Source organism: Dreissena polymorpha, unplaced genomic scaffold (genome assembly GCF_020536995.1).
Source record: "Dreissena polymorpha isolate Duluth1 unplaced genomic scaffold, UMN_Dpol_1.0 chrUn005, whole genome shotgun sequence".
NCBI lineage: Eukaryota > Metazoa > Mollusca > Bivalvia > Myida > Dreissenidae > Dreissena > Dreissena polymorpha.
The window spans coordinates 170,054-181,338 of NW_026273319.1; the positions used below are offsets into that span (position 1 = coordinate 170,054).

The 11,285-nt window shown below is 35.8% G+C and overlaps 1 protein-coding gene across 1 annotated transcript in view; it reads right to left on the minus strand.

Annotated features, from left to right (window-relative positions):
- Positions 1-8,940, minus strand: part of LOC127863333 (conserved oligomeric Golgi complex subunit 7-like) — a 49,457-nt gene extending 40,517 nt beyond the window's left edge. Inside the window, exon 1 of the mRNA XM_052402755.1 lies at positions 8,818-8,940. Within this exon, the coding sequence (XP_052258715.1) occupies positions 8,818-8,820 (3 nt within the window). The 5' untranslated portion in view covers positions 8,821-8,940. The remainder of the gene's footprint in view (positions 1-8,817) is intronic.
- Between the last annotated feature and the right edge of the window lie 2,345 nt (positions 8,941-11,285).

Consider the following 11,285-nt stretch of genomic DNA (forward strand, 5'->3'; position numbering starts at 1 on the left):
TCCCGCTTTGGCAACCAAATATAACAAATGTAGAGAACCAGATATGATTTTCTTATCAGACAAAAGAACACGCAGTTGATTGGCTCACTATTTGCATAATGATCTCGCGAGACTATGAAAGTACACGACTGTATGAATATTCATAAGTTCGCTGCGCTATTTTAAGATCGATGTTTTTCCAATTTTTTGTGTCGAAGGCAAAATGTTTTGTAGGAGAATATGTTAACTATTTTGATCGTGTAATCAGGTGAAATATTAACCTCTATGTGGATCAAATATTCACCGGGCATTCGGTCCGGCAAAGACAGAAGATCTGTCGGACCGGCGAGCATTTTACCAGACATGTCCGATTGTCTGATGACGCTTCGGAAAGACTGATGTCTTGTGCAAATAAGGGAGTTTTTTGCTGTGGTGCGTTAGGGCATAATTTAATGATTCCAGTAATGAATCTTTCAACATGATGTGTTTGTGAAACACAATGTCCCCCTATATTATGTTTGACCTTGTAGGATGACCTTGACCTTGTGAAGGATGACCTTGACCTTTCACCATTCAAAATGTGCAGCTCCATGAGATACACATGCATGCCAAATATCAAGTTGCTATATTCAATATTGCAAAAGTATTCATAAAATAAGCGATTTGGGCCACATATATTTGACCTCTGACCTTGAAGGATGACCTTGACCTTGACCTTTCACCACTCAAAATGTGCAGCTCCATGAGATGCACATGCATGCCAAATATCAAGTTGCTATCTTCAATATTGCAAAAGTATTTATAAAATAAGCGATTTGGGCCACCTATATTTGACCTCTGACCTTGAAGGATGACCTTGACCTTTCACCACTCAAAATATGCAGCTTCATGAGATACACATGCATGCCAAATATCAAGTTGCTATCTTAAATATTGCAAAAGTATTCATAAAATGAGCGATTTTGGCCACATATATTTGACCTCTGACCTTGAAGGATGACCTTGACCTTGACCTTTCACCACTTAAAATGTGCAGCTTCATGAGATACACATGCATGCCAAATATGAAGTTGTTATCTTCAATATAGCAAAAGTTATTGCAAAATGTTAAAGTTGGCGCAAACAGACCAACAGACCAACAGACAGACCAACAGACAGACAGGGCAAAAACAATATGTCCCCCACTACTATAGTGGGGGACATAAAAATAGCAGTATTAAATGAGTGATTAGCTCAGTGAATAATAAGCATAATTGTACTCTGAAGGGAACTTTTACAACTTCTGATATGGCCTTCCCCTCAGGTACATGTACAAAGTTGAATGGCAAAATATGTGCTTGATAAAAACCTATGTGGTTTTTGTCTTAACCAGCATAAGATGTCTAGATACTAGAACATAATTACTGATGTGGATTTTTGGTCAAATTTGGAGCTGAATTATGGCCTTGGAGCCAAAATAAAATAAAACAAGAGCACCGCCTTGCGGGTGCAGACCGCTCATCTATTTTCTTTTCAAAGGTGAAGGGACTCTCATTTTCAACCACAAAGGAGGGAGGGGTGGAGTGAAGAGGGGTGCATTGTGTGGGGGTGTGGACATTTATTACATTTTGTTCCAAAAATGCAAAAAAAAGGAAAAAAAAAAATCGGGGGGTGGGGGGGGGGTGGTGGGGGGGGTGGGGGGTGGGGGTGGGGATTCTTGGGTGCGATGGTTGGAGGGTATTTCAAACATAAAATAATAAAAATAAATATTTGTGTTTTTTAACCGTTTCAAAAAAAAAAATTGGGGGGGGGTGAGGTGGGGGGGTATAGTGTGAGGGTGTGGTGGTAATTTGTGAGATGATGTTAAACAAAACAAAAACAAAAAAATTTAGGGGGGTGGGGATTCGGGTGGGGGGTGGGGGGAGGGGGGGTGGGGGGATTCTTGGGTGCGATGGTTGGACGGTATTTCAAACATAAAATAATCAAAATAAATAGTTTTGTTTTTTAACCGTTTCAAAAAAAAAAAAATTGGGGAGGGGGTGGGGTGGGGGGGGGGGTATAGTGTGAGGGTGTGGTGGTCATTTGTGAGATGATCTTAAAAAAAAAAAAAAAAAAAAACAAATAGGGGGGGGGGGGGGATTCGGGGGGGTGGGGGAGGGGGGGGGGGCACGGGCAATGGTTTGGGTGGAGTCTATTGTGGTATGTCAGGTAAGAGTAGTTTTGTCAAAGTATCAATCAAATCTAATCATAAATAAAGAAGTTATGGCAATTTTAGCAAAATTTAATAATTTGACCTTGAGAGTCAAGGTCATTCAAAGGTCAAGGTAAAATTCAACTTGCCAGGTACAGTAACCTCATGATAGCATGAAAGTATTTGAAGTTTGAAAGCAATAGCCTTGATACTTAAGAAGTAAAGTGGATCGAAACACAAAATTTAACCATATATTCAAAGTTACTAAGTCAAAAAAGGGCCATAATTCCGTAAAAATGACATCCAGAGTTATGCAACTTGTCCTTTTACTGTACCCTTATGACAGTTTGCGAGTGTTCCAAGTATGAAAGCAATATCTATGATACTTTAGGGGTAAAGTGGACCAAAACACAAAACTTAACCAAACTTTCAATTTTCTAAGTATAAAGGGCCCATAATTCCGTCCAAATGCCAGTCAGAGTTACATAACTTTGCCTGCACAGTCCCCTTACGATAGTTAATAAGTGTTGCAAGTATGAAAGCAATAGCTTTGATACTGTAGGAATAAAGTGGACCTAAACACAAAACATAACCAAATTTTCAATTTTCTAAGTATAAAAAGGGCACATAATTCTGTCAAAATGCCAGTCAGAGTTACATTACTTTGCCTGCACAGTCCCCTTATGATAGTTAGTAAGTGTTTCAAGTATGAAAGCAATAGCTTTGAAAGCAATAGCTTTGATACTTAAGGAATAAAATGGACCTAAACACAAAACTTAACCAAAATTTTCAATTTTCTAAGTATAAAAAGAGCACATAATTCTGTCAAAATGCACGCCAGAGTTATCTAACTTTGCCTGCCCAGTCCCCTCATGATAGTAAGTAAGTGTACCAAGTTTGAATGCAATAGCATTGATACTTTCTGAGAAAAGTGGACCTAAACGCAAAACTTAACCAAAATTTTCAATTTTCTAAGTATAAAAAGGGCACATAATTCAGTCAAAATGCACGCCAGAGTTATCTAACTTTGCCTGCCCAGTCCCCTCATGATAGTAAGTAAGTGTACCAAGTTTGAATGCAATAGCATTGATACTTTCTGAGAAAAGTGGACCTAAACGCAAAACTTAACCGGACGCCAACGCCGACGCCAAGGTGATGACAATAGCTCATAACTTTTTTTCAAAAAATAGATGAGCTAAAAAATAAAAATATTTAGCATAGGCTGCCTAAAATTTCAAATTAAATGGTTTCAAAATACAACGTTTAGTTCATATCCCTTTTTAGGTCTATACATCAAACCTTAAAATATGGGCTCTAAGTTGTAGTGACAGCCATTTTGTAAATATGTTTTTTGTCACTGTGACCTTGACCTTTGACCTAGTGACCTGAAAATCAATAGGGGTCATCTGCGAGTCATGATCAATGTACCTATGAAGTTTCATGATCCTAGCCATAAGCTTTCCTGAGTTATCATCAGGAAACCATTTTACTATTTCGGGTCACTGTGACCTTGACCTTGTGACCTGAAAATCAATAGGGGTCATCTGCCAGTCATGATCAATGTACCTATCAAGTTTCATGATCCTAGGCATAAGCGTTCTTGAGTTATCATCCGGAAACCATTTTACTATTTCGGGTCACCGTGACCTTGACCTTTGACCTAGTGCCCTGAAAATCAATAGGGGTCATCTGCTAGTCATGATCAATCTACCTATCAAGTTTCATGATCCTAGGCATAAGGGTTCTTGAATTATCATCCGGAAACCATTTTACTATATTGGGTCACCGTGACCTTGACCTTTGACCTAGTGACCTGAAAATCAATAGGGGTCATCTGCTAGTCATGATCAATCTACCTATGAAGTTGCATGATCCTAGGCATAAGCGTTCTTGAATTATCATCCGGAAACCATTTTACTATTTCGGGTCACAGTGACCTTGACCTTTGACCTAGTGACCTCAAAATCAATAGGGGTCATCTGTGAGTCATGATCAATGTACCTATGAAGTTTCATGATCCTAGGCCTAAGCGTTCTTGAGTTATCGTCTGACAACCACCTGGTGGACGGACCGACAGACAGACCGACCTACGGACAGACCGACATGAGCAAAACAATATACCCCCTCTTCTTCGAAGGGGGGCATAAAAATGTAACATTGGAAACACTTCCATTTCCAATAATGACAGAGGCGTTGGAGCTGGGAAGGCAGGGGCAGCAGCTGCCGCCCCAATATTTTCAGCAAAAATGAAATTTCGGCAAATACCCTTTTTTATATTTTTTTTTATTTCAATACACGTATATTTGAAAATATCTTTACCACGAAGCAAGGTTCTCACGCTTTCGAGGTTATGACACGTGTATTGTTGATTGTCATCACCTGCCCTTGGTTATGTACGTGCAGGGACCTATACAAACAAAGGGATGAGACACTCACTGAACCGAAGAACAAGCTAACGCGTTGTTACGCAAAAGGGAAACGAGACTTGCGACCCAACGAGACTTCGCGCGACGAGGCAAATTTTCACAGCCGCCATTTTGACAAAGCGAGAACGTGACAAAGCAATCGAGACAGAATAAGATAACAAATTAACCAAGTGTTGCCAACACAGAATTGTTTATTGCAAAGGTTTGTTGAGTTTGATACATCTTATTGTTTCATTTGTTTTCGACTATGCTTTGTATTTACTTATAAAATAACGGTGGGTATTTTCACCAAATCATGCGTATCATTGTTTACACTTCCATAATCTGAGAAACGTGTGTGGTGGCTTTTTTCAAAAGGCTTGGTCAAATAAAGCTCTATACTATTCATGTTGGTATTCTTACAAACGTTACATTTTAACGCATTGTGTGATGCTAATTTTATTTGTATTATTAGCAAATTCATGATTTTGAATAAGCACAAAGGCAATACAATTTAGTCAATTTTTTTTATATTTTACCACTTTCAGTTTCATCAACATATGCCGTGGCTCTTTTTGAAAGGCCCGGTCAATACTAGCCCTATATATATCATGTTGGTATCTTTACAAACGTTACATTTCAATGCATTGTATGGTGCACATTTAATTTGCAAGATTTGCAAAGGTATAATTTTGTATTAGCTCAAAGATTATACAATTTCAGTCATTTTTTTATTGTGTAATCACTGTCAGTTTGATCAACATATGTCGTGGCTCTTTTCGAAAGGCTCAGTCAATACTAGCCCTATATTATTCTTACGGGTATATTTACAAACATTACATTTCAACGCATTGTGTGATGCTAATTTTATTTGTATTATTTGCAAAGTCATGATTCTGAATGAGCACAAAAGCAATACAATTTTAGTCATTTTTTTTATTTTCTTACCACTATCAGTTTCATCAACATATGTTGTGGCTCTTTTTGAAAGGCTCAGTCAATACTAGCCCTATATATATCATGTTGGTATCTTTACAAACGTTGCATTTCAATGCATTGTGTGGTGCAAATTTAATTTGCATTATTTGCAAAGACATAATTTTGTATTAGCTCAAAGATTATACAATTTTAGTCATTTTTTTATTTTATAATCACTATCAGTTTGATCAACATATGTCGTGGCTCTTTTCGAAATGCTCAGTCAATACTAGCCCTATATTAATCTTATGGGTATCTTTACAAACATTACATTTCAACGCATTGTGTGATGCTAATTTTATTTGTATTATTTGCAAATTCATGATTTTGAATGAGCACAAAAGCAATACAATTTTAGTCATTTTTTTTTATTTTTTTTACAATTTCAGTTTGATCAACATATGGCCCGGCTCTTTTCTAAAGGCTCAGTCAATACTAGCCCTATAGTTATCATGTTTGTATCTTCACAAACGTTACATTTCAATGCATTGTGTGGTGCAAATTTTATTTGCATTATTTGCAAAATCATAATTTTGTATTAGCTCAAAGATTATACAAATTAAGTCATTTTTTTAATTTTGTAATCACTATCAATTTAATCAAATATGTCGCAGCATTTTAAGAAAGACTCAGTCAATACTAGCCCTATAATAATCATGATGGTATCTTTACAAACGTTGCATTTCAATCTATTGTGTGGTGCAAATTTCATTTGCATTATTTGAAAATCCTAATTTTGTATAAGCTCAAAAACAATACAATTTTAGTAATTTTTTTTTATAACCACTATTAATTTGATCAACATATGTCGCAGCATTTTTGGAAAGGCGCAGTCAATACTAGCCCTTTATTGATCTTGTTGGTTTAAATTCATATTGTTTTATATTTTCAGTGTGCTGAAAAGAAGCAAAAGAGGGTTTGACCCCGCAAAGGAAAATGTCATGACGCCAGCGAAACTTGGGCGTACAAACCCAGGTCGTTTCCACATTAAGAACTTTTAATGGTTGAAAAACATTGCGGACTTTGAATAGTGCTGATATACATGTGTGTTCACAGCTATGCCAAGCATACTGATACTGTCTGATTCAATACGGAAATTGAATTCCTTTCTTTTCCTGAGATGTACCTTGACCACCCCAGCACTAAAGATGATGTTACTATATTCATGTCTACTATATAAAGCAGTGGCAACAACAAACTTCACAAACCTTCAGACTTGCCGAAGACAAAAGAAAATTCAGTATGAATTAGTTTTAAATATTCAATTGATTAAATTAAACTGTTGCATTTTTTCATAAATGAACACATTGCAGCAGTGAATATCTCTGCTTAACACAAAAGTGACAGTTAGATCTTTGATCATGTTAATAAAAAATGTGTTCCCAAAACTCATTATAAATATAAAATTTTCAAACTTGTTTAAACAGGATAATTTGGTATTTAATTTTAGTAAGCTTTTTGTATTGCTGTAGGCTTCGAATAAATCTTCGGCATTACCATGTCAAGAGGAATCTCAATATTTTGTTGTTGAAACAATAAATAGAAAATTGTTAGTATTATTATCAAATTTTTGTTGTTCTATTTCACATTGCAAATGGTTACTTGTGCAAAATCTTTTACAAACATGTGATTTTTTTTACATGCTATTGAGTTTTTAAAATATTTTCTTTAACTGAATGCTCATTACACTTAGTAACATGAATGTATTGTTACACATACTCTTAAACTTAAATAATACCAAGATTACCTATCATGCATGAACTAATGTGTATGTTTCAGTGATTAACTGATTTATACTGAGAAAATAAAACATAAACGACTTTTATGAATTGCCTTGCTTTCAAATTCTGCTGATTTTTGTTCAATACTTGAACACGAAATCACGAAAAGACTTTCAGTACTACTATGGATATCATGTTCAAAAGGAGTCCAACAGAATAATATAATGGCATGCGAACCTTCATTGTCTCGGATGATAAAAAACAATTATACATTTTAAATTGTAAGCAATTGGCAGGCGTTAATAATGTTGATATTTTTCACACAGCAGAGTAACATTTTTAATTAATTAAAAGACCGGTCTTTGCTACATGCACATATGTGCGATATACAATGGCAATTGAAACCCTGTGAAACAAATGGTATTGTAACTCGTCAACGCATCCGGTAATTGGGTTCCGTGTAGCATACTGCGTGTTAATATTACTTAATATTTATTTTCAAGACAAACAAGGCAAAATTGAACGAATATATATTTGTTTATTACACAACGAAAGTCGAATATTGCGAAACAACTATCACCATCAATGAGCGAAATCGCTCGCAATCGAATGAATCTGCTTTCCTTCAGCTAGATGAAGGTCAGTCTGGCTGCACAGGTTCTGAGCGACTCTGTTGGTGAATATTAAAATGGCATGCGAAACTTTGCTGCGTCGGAGGTTAAAAGAACAGTTATACATTTTGAGTTGTTTGCACTTAACATGTCTTGATTATGTTGCTATTTAAAACAAAACATGGTAACATTTTAATTCTATTAAAAGACCAGTCTTTTGTACATGCACATACGTGCGATAAACAACGGCAATTTAACCCAGGCGAAACAACCAGCAATTAATATTCATCAAAGGGTCCGATAATTGGGTCCCCGTTCGACAAACTGCGTAATAATTAGACTAAATAATGATTGATTTTGAGATCAACAATGCAACAATTGAACGAATAGGTACTTGTTTATTTAACATAATATAATTTGAGTCTGAAAAAAACGTAACCTGCTCAATAAGCGAAATCCCTCGCAATCGATATCGTGTAGCCGCATTATCGCTACACAGGGACCAATCAATCGAGATTATCAAATCTAGCGCACCGGTTTATTATCGCTACACAGGGACCAATCGATCGAGATTATCAAATCTCGGTTTATTTTGGGTGCTGTAACGGGATATCGCCAGGTTGCTTATCCCTTTGTTTGTATAGGTCCCTGGTACGTGTCAATTATGTTGCTCATTGATTGGTCTCTTTTATATCGATATCATTTCAATATGTCTACTCCAAACCAACCAACAAATTTCAAATACGGAATTTCGGGGAAAAAAATCACAAAGAACGTTCTTTCAACCCACGTGATCCCTATTGTTGTGTCGCCTGCTACAAAGTACAAACTGCGACATAAAGAGATCACTTCTCCATCGTCTGTAAATCTTAAAACATTTAACACATGTGCAACTTTAACAGAAGTTATCAAGGGGCTGTGCATCTTTTACAAAATAAATCTTTGATATTCACCATTGTCACAATCTGTGTTAAATGAGACTAGTATTGAGTTTAGACGACAATAAAATGTTTCCACGTCATGGGCGCTGACATTTTGAAGGGGAAAAAACTCCTTAGATTCTATGTTTCGTACGGTAGCTTATGTCATTACGGTCACTGTATCAAACAAATTTTCTCCATCATGGGCAATATCGACGAGGTCTACGTCGGAAAACATTTTTACAAGTACGAGCGATTAGTGGAACTAAGAATATAGTTTTCATTGAAGTATATCTCTACATCCAACATTACCATCATTACAGTAGTTTTAAAAAAATATGACAAGTGAGAAAGCAAGGGCTCTATACTTGGTCCTCTCCTATTTAATGTATTTATAAATGATATATTTTACTTCATTCACTCTATAACTATGCTGACGACAACACATTATCGTACTGTACCTCAAATTTTGATGATTTAGTAAATGTTCTACAAGAAGAGAGCAATATTCTAATAGACCGGTTTACTTTTAATTGTATGCAAGCTCATCCCGACAAGTTTCCAGCAATCTCTGTAGGAAAAAAAGAACTTTTTCAAGAAACCCCTCTTTTGATATAAGAAATGCTAATATAAAATGTGATGATGTAGTCAAACTCCTTGGTGTAAACTAAGACTCCAACTTAAATTTTAATAGTCATATTAGTAGTATATGTAGTAAGGCAGCTCAGCAACTTAATATCTTGAAGAGAATAGGAAAAAACCTCTGTCGCTTAAGTAGACTGACCATTTTTCATTCATTTATTTTATCAAATTTCAGTTTTTGCCCTTTAACTTGGCATTTCTGCGGTAAAAGTAATACAAATAAAATTGAAAAAAATACAGGAAAGAGCGCTCCGTTTTGTATATGATGATTATTGTAGTTCCTATGATCAATTACTTAGTAAAGCAAATCTACCTAGCCTGTATATCAGAAGAATCAGATCCATGGCACTTGAAACTTTCAAAATTATGAATAACATGGCACCACCTGTTTTAAATGACCTAGTGTTTAAACGTGACTCTTGTTACCATTTCAGGTACACCAACTTATGAGAGATTCCCCAGGTTAAGTCATCAAAGTACGGTAGTAGCAGTTTCCGGCATGCTGCTCCAGTTCTGTGGAATTCCTATCCAGAAAGTTTCAGAAAAGCGAGCAATTTTAATCAATTTAAGAGCTTTATTGTGCACTGGAATGGTAAAGAATGTAAATGCTCAGCATGCAATGTCACATAGGCTCGCATAGCTGGCACACAGATCTAGAGCGGCATGCCCCACTGCTTCCTTTGTTTTGTTCTTCGGCTGCTTGTGCTGTCCTTATTTCTGCTTTTGTATTTTATTTTTGCTTTTGTATTTTATTTTGCTTTAATATATTAGTTTGCCTGTGCCTGCTCATAGTTGTGTTGCTCATAGTTGTGTTGCTTTTCGCTATGTTACTTGTTTTATTGTGAGAAAGCTGCTGATCAGTTCACCCCAAATCTGATTTGAGATGATATTCGTTCTTAGATAAGTTTTATCGGGTCGCACTTTTGTGTTTCTTTTTGTGTTCAGTTTTTACTTCCTTTTCTCTTATTGCAGTTTTTAGTCCTATCCACAGGAATAGATCAGCAGCTTCCTACACAGCTTTTAAACTCTCATATTGTTTTATTTGTGGTTGCAAATGTACGTTTATTTTTGCTTTATATTGCTTTTGGTTTCCATCGATGCTTTATTACTCCCTGGTCATTATAAATAACTTCTTGCACTGACTCTGCTGCTGGTCCAGCTAATGTACATCCTTACATTGATTTGTTTGTTTTAAACATATTTAACCCCATGCGTGCCACGATGATGATAATATCATGCCTTAAATTGCCCCTCCTAGTGCAATACCAGCAGGAAAGTAAGGAATATGTCTACCGTAGTCTAATTTGTGTTGTATGCCTTAAATTGTATCGAATTGTTTGTGTATTTGTATTTCTTCTGATTATGTATTTGTATTTTAATACCCAAGTAATTGTCTTTCTATTAACTAGCTTTTTTACTCTTGTTTTACTGTTTACATTTGTTGTATAGTCGGTTCAAAAGCTTCACAGCTTATGTTATTTGTTATTGTCTTGCCGACTCAAAATAAAATTTATTTGAAATTTATTTGATTTGATGACTTTCAGCATCATAAATACAACAACGTTTTCATGAATTATATTTATTTTAAGTAACTCACGTGTATTTATAACCCGTCGAAAGGCATATGCATGAAAAATGTCTAGCCCTCATTCCGCCAGTGTGAGTATGTTTCCGTTCTAACTTCTCTTCTATGTGCAGCTCCAACTAAATTTTTCTTGTGATTTTCGTTAACAAAATAATGATATCCATGAATAACAGCACATATAAAGTGGCAGTGGCTAGGGAAATGGGTATTATGACTCAAAAATTATATATTATATCGTTATAGATTCTAAAGTGCGTTTTTTTTATTGCCGTTG